Genomic DNA, 13,120 nt, shown 5'->3' on the forward strand with positions numbered 1-13,120 from the left:
CAGGGGAATGATATATCTTACATAACTTACGAGCTGAATATAAACTTCCTGACATCGTGGGGCCTTTGCTAAAGGGAATTTACACAGCCGCATACACCGGAAGGTCAGTGCAATTTTATAATTCTAAAATACTTCTGAGGTGGCACATTTATTCAGTAGTGGCTCTTCTTGCATTTAAAGGCATTAGGAAAAATTTTTGCTTCTGACCAAAAAGGTGGTGAGTGTGATGCAGAGACATCACAAGAAGCAGTGAGACTTAAGGTTGTAATCTGGTTCCCACTGAACTCCATGGAAAAAGCAATTTTCTGGAACAAGAGGGTATCTTTGCAGAAAAAAAGGAATTGCAGAATGTTACAAAGTCAGTTTTATTTCCTCAAAGTGTGGGAGGTATAAGCTCAGTCAGGCACTGTTAGTAAATAAGATTCAGAGCACTTAAAAGAAGGATCCAATCACAAATTCAATTGGTCTATTAACTACATGTAATATTATTTACCTAAGTGGCCCTTTTGGACTATTTCATAACTCAGGTTTATAACCTTTTTAAAAAAGATCAATATCACTGAGCACACAGCCTCTGAGAATAGTGAAATTCAGGCTGTTTTAGCAGTTATGGTCCATGATTTTCAGACCTGAAGTCCAGATTAGAAATCCAAAATGAGGAAATTACTTTCCCTGAAATACTAAAAAGGAAAAACAGCCTTGGAGAGAAGGATGGAGGGAAGCAGTGAAGTAAGATGTATGGCAAGATATCAGTTCTTTTATTGGAGTGATACAACTGGAAAATACAGGCAGGCTTTCCAGCACATAAACCCTTCTGCAGATCCGAGAGAGAAGATGTAGTGACATTTAAAGCCACACACACAGTTTTGCCAACATGTGTCAGAGTGAATCTCCAGTAGGAGGGAACAACCAACCGCTCTATTTGCAACTTGGCAGATGGGGTGTTTTGTTGTCTGCTCTAATGTGTGATGTGAGTTGGCTGCTCGTACTGAGTCCCATCAAGTGGGAAAGGTAGCTCTTGTCTATTGATCTTGTGTTCAAGATCCAGTATTTGATTTGTTCCTTGGGTAGTCAGGTGCTCAGCTCAGCTGGGAGCGATGAGCTCTGATACCTAAATTCAATACCTCTACAAGTCTCTGCTGCTTCCACTACACAGGGAGCTCGGCAATCAGGAGCAATGGTGTTTTTCCACCTCTTAATCAGCATCATGAAAAGTCAAATGATGATAAAAGCAAATAAAATCCAAGAAGGTCCTATTTTATAAAGACTACACGGATGTAAACCGGCACTGGCTCCCACCCTTTCAGTTATACTCATCCCATTTCATACAGGTCATTCTGATTCCCGTGAGACAGTGGCATGTGGGAGTGTGTTGTGTGTACAAAGTGGTAAGTGAGGGAATGTTCAACTGCTAACACATCCTTAAAAAATTTGTAGAGAAAACTCATGAAATTCTTAATGGCAAAGGGCAGTGCTGCTGAATGACCTTTTCATGTCTGTCTTAATTAACCACATCTCTAACTAATGTCTACTATTCAGTGCAGCTCCCCTGGCTCTTCTTCCTCCTTGCCCTCTCCTGTCTGCCGCTTACACATCGCTCAGGCTGCCCCCCCCTTGCCTTTTTCTGTGCTGTCACACATAGCTCTAAACTTTATGCAATTTTCATTATGTTCTCTCTCCAACAAGAAACATTAGAAAGGAAAGCTAATTTCAATTCTTTCCGTTGTCTGCTCCCCCTTGGTGCTGAAGCGATCTGTGCTTCGCCTGGGCATGATACATCAGTGTGATGAACTGATTATTTATTTGAGTACAAGTCATGATCCAGGGTGGGAGACACACAAGGGTGTTGAGGACAGTGCAGTGTCTCTAGAGTGTGCTGACTGTAGATTTCTTACAGATGGTGACATATATAAACGCAATTCTTAGTTTTCAGCAAAAGCCATTGTTTTCAGTCCTCGACTGAAGTAATACCATTCCCTTGTGATTGTGACAGGTCCATCCCAAGAGTCCAGTCTGAAAGCAGGCAGCAGGAGATCCCAACAAACCCACCTGTGTCAGCTGTGATGCCATCCCACTCTTCAGAGGGAAAAAAGTGGCCCTGTTGACAGAGAGGATAAATATGTCTGAACTGAGTGTTGGAAGATGCAGAGAAATTTTTGCAGGGATAGAAAAACCATTTTGTGTTATCAGACAAAGTAATGTGTCTGGAATCCTTCCTTCCCCAAACCAGACAAACTGTTTCTGCCAGCTATGGCTGCTTTTCAGGGGCTAAAGCTCTTGTTTCTGTGCCAGGCAACATAGAAGTGGTGTCAGGCTGAAATGGCTTGAAGATTTGGAGTAACAGTTCAGGGAGAAGGGTGACCCAACTGGAGAGAGGTGATAGAGTCCAAACTGAGTGGTAAGTCCTCTTCCCCTTGTTTAGTTTGTTATGTGGTTCTTTTAGTTTTTTTGCACCTGTTTGTGCTGCAGTTATCATCACTGCAGTAGCCAGTCCTCTGCAATCAGGCATGGACTCGAAAAAATTTCCTTTGCCCCAAATATTAACTCAAGTAGCAGAAAATGCCTCTCTGTGAAGAGAATTCATATGGAAAATGTGCATTTTTCAGGCCATCTGCAAGGATTCCAAAATATTAATGTGGCTATGTTTCAATTTTCACTACCTTTCAAGTACTTCATTGTTTCTTCTCTCTAGGCACCATGAATTGCCTACCCCTTTTCTTACCTGGATTTCATCAGTATTTTTGGCATTTTCTAATTGTTAAGCAGGAGACAGTACCACTCTGGGACAAACAAGTGGTCTAGGGTCTACCACACTGTCTGTTGCTTTCACCAAGAGATGCTGCCTCCAGGAGACTGGTGGTATTGGGAAGAGACAGCTAGAGAGCAGTGACCCTTGGTTTCGTTCATTCCATCCACATTTGACTGATGCACCGTTAGCCAGTTTTGGAAGAGAAGGACATCGGGTTTGGAAAGTCCATCTGTAATTGTGCTGGATCTCAGGCTGAGGGACAGCTCAACAGCTAAAGGTTTTGCCGAAATCTTCCATGTAATCCAGGCAGACATATATTTGTTTTGATGCTGCATGCTATCTTTTCCAAACCCAGTCAACAGTGTGTGTGTTAGGCTATGCAGATGATGGCATGAGAAGAATTTAGGGCAAATCATTAATCTTTCCTGTTTGGTTTTATTGCAGCTTCTTATGTGGTTGAAGTATTAACAAAGTGCTTTCTTGGACTGGGGTTGTACTGGGAGGTGAGATCTCACTGAGAAGTGAAGATATCTGAAGCTTTCTTTTCTTTCTACAAAATTGTTGGAAAGGGATCCAATTCTGGCACAATGTTTCATAAGGTGACATTTGTTATAACGCATTGCAAATGTTACTCACCATCTACAAAACATTCAATTAAACTGAAGAGCAATGAAAAATACCCAGTTCCACTTTAGCAGCTGCACTTGTCACCCGAATGCCTCGGGTTTTTTGGAGCCAACAGATTACCCCCTGGAGACCTCCACACAGCGGCTGCTGTCCTCTGCCACCAGTCCCACTGGGTGATGTTCCCTGCTCCTGTGAGCTGGATTGTCACACGAGGACAAAATTTCCCTTCTCATCTGGGCTTATCCTTACTTTCCCAAAGATCTCTTTGGTCCTTACTTGTTTTCAGACCTGTTCTGCATGCTTTTGTGTCTTGTCAGTATTCAGTGGGAATTGGCTGGACCCCTCTGGGATAACATTTTCAAAAACAAAATTTGAAAAATGACCTGTGAGCCTTGGTCTTTTTGAAAGAGTAGTTGTTTATACACGTAGTATATTGAGACTTCAAGCTCCTAAGTCACTCATGATCATTCCTCAGTTCTAAAAGCTTTAGTGGCATAACGTTTCCATAGAAAATCAGCTAATCTATTTATTTATGATGGTTTCTGTTCAGATCATAGATCCCTTTGCCTCTAATACCTTCCTACATGTCTTTAGGCGGAAGCATTTCTGCAGAGAGCTGTAACTCTGGAAATGTAACAAACAAAAACTTTTCTCATACTTGTAGGAAACCAGGATACTAAGAGACCACATTTTTTGAGATGCCAAACTCCTTGTTACAGATCTCTGGCTCCCCAGGAAATTCGCAGATGTAACTTTGCTGTATGCTACAACCACCCACTATTTTGCAGTGTCAGCTGGGCTGGAGCTCAGATCCACCTACTCCCACCGCGCTGGGCCTGGTTACACTGGAGCTGAAGGCAAAATGCAAATTGGCTCTGCTGAACATGGTTGCCTTATGGCATGCAGTGGGATGGTAAAAACAGAACCCATGGCGTCTCATCCTGGTTCAGCACCTGAACCACAAGATCCTCTTTCTCATTATCTCTTTATGAAAACCTCCTCTTTCCCCTGGATAGGGCAGTAAAATGGAACAAAACTCTGGCTAATTTGCTGCAGGAAACCACTGAGCTTTGGGCAAGGAGATGGAATAAGTCATCCAATTAGTTACAGCTGCTGGTGTCCCCTGCTCCTGATTTGGTGTGGTTTATCGATGCCAAACAGAGGTAGCTAAGCATAGCTCCTTTTTTGCTTACATGTAAGTACCTGTCCAGCCCCTGTTTCCTATATCTTCAGTCACCTGCTAGGCTCTTTGAGCCATGGGAAGGAAGAGCAATTAATTCAGTTTGCTACACTTGTTCCAGGGCAAGATTTACTTCTTTTCCTAGACCATAAACAACATCAGGGCCTCTGGAGAGCAAGGGTGGTGGCTTTCTACATCAGCCTGTCTTTAGGTCCTATTTATAAATGAGGAGAGTGAGAAAATACGTTTAAAAACATGCAAGCTTTAAAAATAAAACTGTGACCTAGTCAAAGAATAAACATTAGGGAAAAATAAAAACCTATTTTAAGAGATGGAAGCAGAGAAGAAGCAGCAAAAATAATCAAAATAAATCTTATTACTGTAAATAGGAGGGTGTAAATCAGCAGCTCCCATCACTGACAATTCAGAGATGCTAAGGACCTGGCTCAGCAGTGAAAAAGGAGGGAAGTGAAAAAAACATGGAGCAGGAGATAAAGCAAAGATGTGAAATCCACCTATTTGCACATGCTATACATGATCCATAAACAAGATCATGCTTCTGCACTATCAATGGCAGTGCTCAAACCAGAGCTAAAAATATACTGAGTGTCTGCCATTCTGCATACCTCTTCTGAGCAGTAGTGTAAACTTTATTTTTTCCGGTAGCCCTTTAATGTGGTGTGTTGCTCAGGGGGTGTTACAGTCACTGTGTTGAGAATAAAACAACTTAAAAAGGGATCAGAAGCTGATACTGCAATGGACCTTTGGAAATTTGTCCCCTGTGAGGAACAGATAGGGGTTGCTTGTCTCTTTTGTCACTTATGCATGATTCTTCTCCCTCCATAGGTTGCCCGGTCAGTATGAACAATGGCCCAGCTATACTACAAAAAGGTAAACTATTCACCGTACAGAGATCGGATCCCATTACAGATCGTGCGAGCGGAGGCAGAGCTCTCAGTGGAAGAGAAGGCCTACCTCAGCGCTGTGGAGAAGGGGGACTATGCCAGTGTGAAACATGCCTTGCAAGAGGCAGAGATCTACTACAACATCAACATTAACTGTATGGATCCTCTTGGTCGCAGTGCCCTTTTAATAGCCATAGAGAATGAAAATCTGGAGATCATGGAGCTGCTTTTGAGCCACAGTGTGTACGTGGGAGATGCTCTGCTGTATGCAATACGGAAAGAAGTGGTGGGAGCTGTGGAGCTGCTGCTGAATTACAGGAAGCCAAGTGGTGAAAAACAGGTTAGTTGAGTGTTCCAGCTCAGTTTCAAGCTATTATTCTGCATTAGGAAAGTGGTACTGCACAGAATGGTGTGTGCAGGAGTCATAAAACAACGTCTTTACTGTAGGTCCATTGCTTTAAATGCCCAGAGTAGACATGGGCAGACCTGTTTGGATGATAACTTTCCAGTCTGAGCAAACATGTTCTGCCTGACTTAAATACTCAGCATTTTCAATTTCACTCAGTGTTCTTTTCAGTCTTACACTGTTTGTGAACATACTGATTTATAGACGTGCACTTTGTAAAGGAATTTGGGGCTGTCTGAAAGTATATTACAATCTATAAATATGAACTATTGCCATGCTGTTGTACTGGTATTAAGTGGAATTGCTTTCCATAAGTAAATCCTGAAAACACACAAGCTTATAAATAACTGTAAGCAAGCAAACAGTCTGCTAGGTTTCAGTACTTTGCCATAGTATAGACATATCATCTCGGCCTCTATCTCCAGAGAGCTCTAGTTCAGAAATGCTGAGGCAATACATAATGTTACAGCATGAGCTAAGCTGCTATATATCTGAGCAATGGAACAACTATGACTTGTAGGAAGGATCCTTAGCTACAGAGCCATCAGTAAGTTACATAAGGATCTTTGTGAAAAAACACAAATTCTGATTGCTGTCACTTCAAGTGTCACATATCAGACTGTAACTTTTCTTTTTTTGCTTCTTCTCATTTGCATGTACTACTACCAATAGCTAGCATAGTTCATATACATTACTGACCACTGACAGTTTTTGCATGTTCACTGCTTAGAAAGGAACATTCAAAACTTGAATAATCCTTATATATCAAGCCTTGTTTTGAAATCTACTTGAACATATCCTTCTGTGTGTGAAAGAAGAAAATTATAAATTCCAGTCAATCATAGAAGAAAATGTTTTCAACGGATAGGCCACTTAGTACAGAGTTTTTCAATAGTAATTTTATGTAGCCAAAGCAAACAATAAGCATCAACCCTGACAACATTTAAGAGTGCTCAGTTTAGTACTTAGAAGCAGTAGCATTATCTGTAGCAATGGGATTCTAATGTGTGGTTTAAGCATTAGAGAAATGAAGAATCTCTTCTATCAGACATAAAAATTGGAATGTTAGTACTGGGTTTTAGTCTGACAAGATATAAGTAGCAAAATACATGGAGAATAAGCCATTTTTTTTCTTGGTCCTCTAGAAAGTTTGACCATCCTTTAGACCAACAGGACAGAAAGTAGATTAGAAGGTTTTTTCAGTAGCATGAGGAACTGCCAATAATTATTGCAGATTAAATGACAAGTTTCTCCTGAAATGTCATGGAAAGCAACCGATGGGATTCATGTGGATTTCTGTAAGATCTCTTGAATACCAAAACTTGTGTCCACTCAAATTCACAGCCTTGCTGGCTTAACTGGACAGAGACAGAAGTCCATGAAATAAGATTGATTTATTGCAGCTCAGATTCAGCTCCAATGTCTCTACTTCAGCGATACATTTCATAGTAGGTCCGTTTCATTTTCCTCTCTCGCTGTGCCAGTGTGCAGCTATCCTTCTGTAGCTAGGTTTGTGTCTGCTGTGAAGTTTACAACTTGAAGGAGAACATGTGTGTGGGAGAAGAGATGCAGTGCCAGTTTCAGCTTTATTTATGAGGTTTGTTACAAGACCAGATTTCATCAGTACATTTTAGACTAGTACTGCCTTCATGCAAGATTTTACATACAAACTAGGATTAACTTCCCTGGCTGTGGTCAGGCTTTTCTGTAGACTGCAGGAAGTGTTTGCTGGTAGAGGGCTGCAGGACTGGACTTCCATTTCAGCAGTTTCACTGATTGTTCATGCAGTGATGGTAATTAACATTAATTTCACATATAACATTCAATCAAAAGAATCACTTAGTTAAGTGAAGTTGTGACAAAGTTGGTAATCTTGTCAAATCACAAAGCTAATAAAGGAGGGCTTTCAGAACACAAGTTCCTGATGCTAATTCCACAGCAGTATTGATATACATTCAGTGATTATCTTTGCTGGAGCCTTTCTCGGAAACTCCCTTGGGAATCCCATACCTACTTTCTTTCACAAAAAGCACCTCATAAATCAGATTAGCAGAGCTTTGTCCTCATCAGCTACTTATATGTTCTAAAACATATTGAAAATCTGCTTTTTTCATTGTGTAGGAACAAAAATTCACACTTCATGGAATGGTTTCCGTCTGGCTGAGAAATTTGTAAGATAGTCTCACAGCACTTCTTATACATAAGGTTTAGTGTTACCTATTCATTAAATGTACACAAGGTTCAGTTTGCCTGAACAAACCTGTGTGAAGGCAGCTCCTCGACTTGTATAGCAGGCTGCTTCCAATTAGGGGCTGTCTGTTTGCTGCACTCCAGGCAAAGGTGCAGAAGAAGCATCTTCTGATTGCTGGCTCTTAAATGTTCAGTACATCACCTTCATTCATCTGTGTCTGGGGTCTGTGAAAACCTGTTAGTTCCTTGTCTGCCTCTGAGAAGTTATTATCTGACTCAATACCAAAGTCTTGTTTCTCTAACTGCCAGGCATGAAGAGCTGTTCCTATTTGCGTCTCTTCACGTCAGCTCAGTTAATTGTTGTCTTTGCATCTCAAAAGCAGCTGAGTAGCATCATTCAGCATAATTAATTTTATGGGCATGTATCTTCACTCATTCCCACAATTTATCATTGTGCCATAATCCTGACCGAAAATGTTACAGGTTGCATTATGCCAGCCTCTTGTGGGGTTACAGTGACTGCATCTAGCTAAAGATACACCCAGAACAAGGCAGAAAACCATGGCCTCATACAGACTTGACCTGGAGAGCAGTTTCACTCACCAGCCACAGACTCTCTAAAAGGTGATGTGTCCTGGGTGCTCCATACCTGTCTCTTGAGAGCTGCCTGAGGGGAAGAGCTCTGCTTTTATCCTGTATGATGACCTTTCCAGGGAGCAGAAGTAAAAAAAAAAAAACTTCAAATATAAAAAGTGACCTTTGTTGTGTTCCTTATATAAGAGAATCAGGGTCTCATTCATGATATAAGGGACAGGGAGAAATGGATGAAGAGATTGGGCGGCAGAGATGCTTGTGTCCTGTTATTAAGTGAACGTAGGCAGTCATTATTCTGCAAACCTTTGCTAGACTGCTGTTTAAGTGCCATTTACTGAAAATACCATGACAATGGCAGGGGTAAGTCATAGCCAGTAACTATAACAACACGCTTCTCCCACACTGCAGCTGTGCATGTAAGGGGTGTCTCAGGAGAGAAAGAAATTACTCTGTTTACATGTGGAGCATATGAGAGCCAGGAGCATGAGCCACCTCTCTCAAAAAGCTGCTACAAAGCACATGATAGATGAGTGTGCTGAACAGTGATGTGTTATAGTAGATGTATTTCCTTTTAGGTTTACCACCAAGCAAGGTTCACGGGCTATTTTAAGAACTTATAATTTCTCCTCAAATCTGTTCTGCCCGGTCCTGGCAACTTCCAGCCACAGTTTGGGGTACAGCTCTGTGAGTCTCTTGATAAAACCAGGGAGAAGACTTCACCAGGTACAGCCAGAATAACTCTATGGCTAATAAAGTTACAGCTGTTTTGAAATATACTGTCACCTATGGGAGATTTTGGGTTCAGTGAGTCTCATCGTGGTGCAAGCTTCTTAATTTTGCTACCATGGGAAGACCATAGAGGTGTGCTGGTGTGCTTCACTCTCAACAAAGAGTAAAGCCCAGGCTTTAAAGGACCCAATCTCTTCTTCAGATCAGAGCTAACTTCTCATCAAACATGCCACACCATGCTGAGGTGCACTCTCACTTTTTTTTCTTTACTATCAGTGTGCAAGCGTGGTCCCGAGCGCGATGGAAGCTGCCTGTGTGCAGAGCATGCAGTGCTGCAGGCTGCACCAGCCCTGCCCACCCACCGCACTGTAGGTAGGAGCTTTACTGACCTCAGTGGGACGTGGTCTGGACCTGGCACAGCACTAAGAGCTGATTTCTCAGGGAAATAAAGGAAAATTCAATTACCTACCCAAAATAGATTAAGTAACAAAAGAGCTTTTCTAGTTCTGTGATTTTTACAAGTTCACTTGTTATGTAATTTACTTCAATCAATCATCTGAGCTTCTTGTTTTTTAAAAAATCATAGTTCACTTTGGCCAGTCACTTTGTATTGCTGATTGGTCACTTAAATCATAGGATAGTTTCTTTTTCCCCAAATAGATGACAGACATTTAGAAAGAAAGCAGCCTATTCATGAGTATTAAGGGGAAAACCAAAACAAACTAATATTCGTGGAACCTGGAGGGTATGCAAGTGTTGTTTTTCCTGCAGAGATTTGTAGTAGTGAATATGTATTCTCCAGGAAATAAAAGTTAGCGTAATCTGGTGATTTGGTAGTTACTGTTTGCTTTTTGGGACAGCAAGGAAGCTGATGTTGTACTGCATAGTGGCAGAAGAGTAGTATACGTGTACTGCAAACTGCTTGGCATGGCAACACATACTCAGGTCTTCCACATGATGAGTGTCATGTTATTTAAATAAATAAAATGACAAACCACTGAATAATCATCAGAAAGAGTGGGGCTGGATTAGAAATAGTAGAAATCAGCACACACAGGTGCAATATTGACTTTGGCCCAGGCTCCTTGGGTCAGGTGGCTCATCTCATTTGGGGTAGGAACGTTAAAACAGCAAAGTTGTCTGTGCACAGGGCAGGTCCAATACATACAATAGCAAAACAATACTTTGTGTACTATTCTAGAGGTACCCATCAAAACCAGATCTCTGACTGGGGTCCTATGTGGTTGGAATAATTTTTTTGATTCAATACTACTATAGACACAAGGGAATGTATATATGAGGCCTGTTGAACAAATTATCTTTTTCAGTAAAATCTTCTGTCTCCCAACCTATCTGATCTGTGAGTTTTGGTGTCTTTTATTCCTAAAAGTCGTATCAGAAATTTTTTTTTGATTATATAAACATCAGTACAGTGGGTTATGTTTTCAGCCAGGCTCGAGTCTGCACCAGCAAAGAAGGGGAAATACATGTCTGAAAATTTACATTTTCCTACATATTTGATTCATCATCAATTTATCATTAGTAATGGTTGTATTTCCAGACATTTTGAAGCCCACTGATATCAGTACAAATTTTCTCTTTGACTCCAGATGAAGTCTTCAGGAGCATTTTCTTAATAGCCTCTTCTGTGAATTCTGTGAAGTGGTCCCAGTTCTCCCCTAAACATGGATCACAGCTCACAGGGTAGCACTCTCAGATTGCACAGATCTCACACTAGTTTTTGCCTTGCTACAGTGGATGTGTTTGCAGTGCACAGTCTGTGCTGACTGCTGAGCCCTCCTTCTGTTCTTAAAGAAGCTGTAAATCAGTCATCTGAATTACTACACATTCATGGTGTAGCCATAAGCACCTTTACGGATAGCTGTTTTCTTCACAACAATCAGAGCTGACATCAAGTGTTTACATAAGGATGATACTAGCATCTCTCTGGTATCTGCCAAAATTAGCAATTTGCTCACGGCAGATGGCTCCAAATTAATCTGGTTCACAGATGGGACTACAAATGCAATTCCTCAGTAATAAGAATAAAAAGAAAAGGGATCGCAGTATTTATGACTGTGATTCAGTTTGTTTCGACGGTCCAGAGGCCTTCTGAATCAATGAGATCTCAACAGATACCTATCGATACGTCTTCCAAAAGAAAGAGCTTTACAGATATAAACCCTGACAGAATATGGTTGTGAAGAGGAAACTATAGAGAATAAAAGGCAAGTTTGAAGTCTTTGTTGCTAATCCTCAGATACCTGCTGGTGGAAGGTTGCTGCACTTGATGGTATTAGTGAACTTAAAATTTGACCTCAGGAATCCTTTCAGATGAGCTGATGAGTGAAAATCTGCCCTAATCTTTGTGTAAATATCATAGATCAACAGCCTAGAGCCAATCTGCTGTGAACCAGAAATTATACATTGCATTAAACCATTTTATTCTTGCCCAAATCCAGTAACTTTCATGATACAATGTGATTTAGCTTAATTTTCCTACTCACATAGGGTTCTTTGTCCTGTATGCAGAGTCCAGTGCAACGTTTAGCTCTTACCCCCGACAACCCTTAATTTCTTCAGACTTGCTCATACTTATTAGATGTACAAGTTCATTGTTAGTATCGTCAGCCCCGTGCTAATCCCTGACAGGACTTTTTAAGTCATAGGAAGCAGATCAGTTACCTGTGTCAGGTAGCTCAGGACATAAAAGCTAGATTCTGCAGGCAGTTAGAAAAGGAAGAGTTTTAGACTGAGCTGGTGTTCCTCGTGCTCTCGCTGAAGTGGTTGCAGTGAATCTGTCTCACCTGCAGGCAAAGCACAGAGGCACCCTGTGGCAGGACCAGAGGATCTGGGGATTGTAGCTGTGAGAAATGGTATCCTGTCTCCTTCAGTAAAAGGTTTATGTTTCTTTTAGAGGGGAAGGAAAGTCTTGTGGGCTTCCCAGCTAAAATTGCTAAGTCTTGCAGCACTAGCTCCCAACCTGTAAGCTGAGGATGGGTGTGGGGAGATCGCTCACATACAAACTGAACAAAGAAGCCTTGTTTACATAGTAGTAATAGACATTCTGGGTGCATGTGCTGTCTTTTCCAGAATATCATGGGCAAGGCCAGAGCATCACAAAGGTGTGAAGTACATCAGAGCGATCAAAGCAAGCCCAAAATGCAAACAGATCTGTGTAGCCCTTCTGCAGTGTTAACCACTTCATACCAGCAATATTTGTGTTCTTCCTTGAGTTTAAAAAAGTTCAGCTAATTCAGGAAGGTGTTGCTGAAACCTGGGCATCCGTATCAAGGAAGTCTGTGCACATGACCGGTTCTCATTGGGGTCTTGCTATTGAGCACTCTAACAGAGAGGGTAACAGGCTGAATGCTGTGACTCAGTACAGATACTGTGCACTTTGGTATGACTCAAACCAGCCATTTCCATGTTAATATGAGAGGTCCAAATTGAAAAGGGAAGGCTGATCATGGTCTGATCAAGAGCAGGTTCTGAAGAAGAGAAGCAGTTGAGAAATACTGGCCAAAAGTTCTCAGTATGAAAATATTTGAAAGGCACAGTAACGAAGAAAGATTGTGTCTGAAAACAGAAAACTAGCTGTTACTGCTCCAAAGCCTAATGGCTCTGCTAGCATCCAAGCTTTTCATTATTTTTATTGATGCAGTAATAATTCACAGCTATAGTTAACATGCCTTTGACATTGGCGGCTGCCTTTGAAATGAATTCCATCTAATTAAACT

General features: G+C 41.3%; 1 protein-coding gene across 4 annotated transcripts in view; it reads left to right on the forward strand.

Moving 5' to 3' along the window:
• TRPC5 (transient receptor potential cation channel subfamily C member 5) overlaps positions 1–13,120 on the forward strand; it is a 103,114-nt gene that overhangs the window by 25,668 nt on the left and 64,326 nt on the right. For all 4 annotated transcript variants that reach the window (XR_006166981.1, XR_006166982.1, XM_042807419.1 and 1 more), the window contains exon 2: positions 5,403–5,801. Coding sequence is in view for 2 of the 4 variants with exons in the window: in XM_042807419.1 (XP_042663353.1) it covers positions 5,424–5,801 (378 nt within the window). In the remaining 2 variants the exon portion in view is untranslated. The remainder of the gene's footprint in view (positions 1–5,402; positions 5,802–13,120) is intronic.

This window comes from Tyto alba, unplaced genomic scaffold (assembly GCF_018691265.1).
Source record: "Tyto alba isolate M040663 unplaced genomic scaffold, T.alba_DEE_v4.0 Super-Scaffold_5, whole genome shotgun sequence".
Lineage (NCBI taxonomy): Eukaryota > Metazoa > Chordata > Aves > Strigiformes > Tytonidae > Tyto > Tyto alba.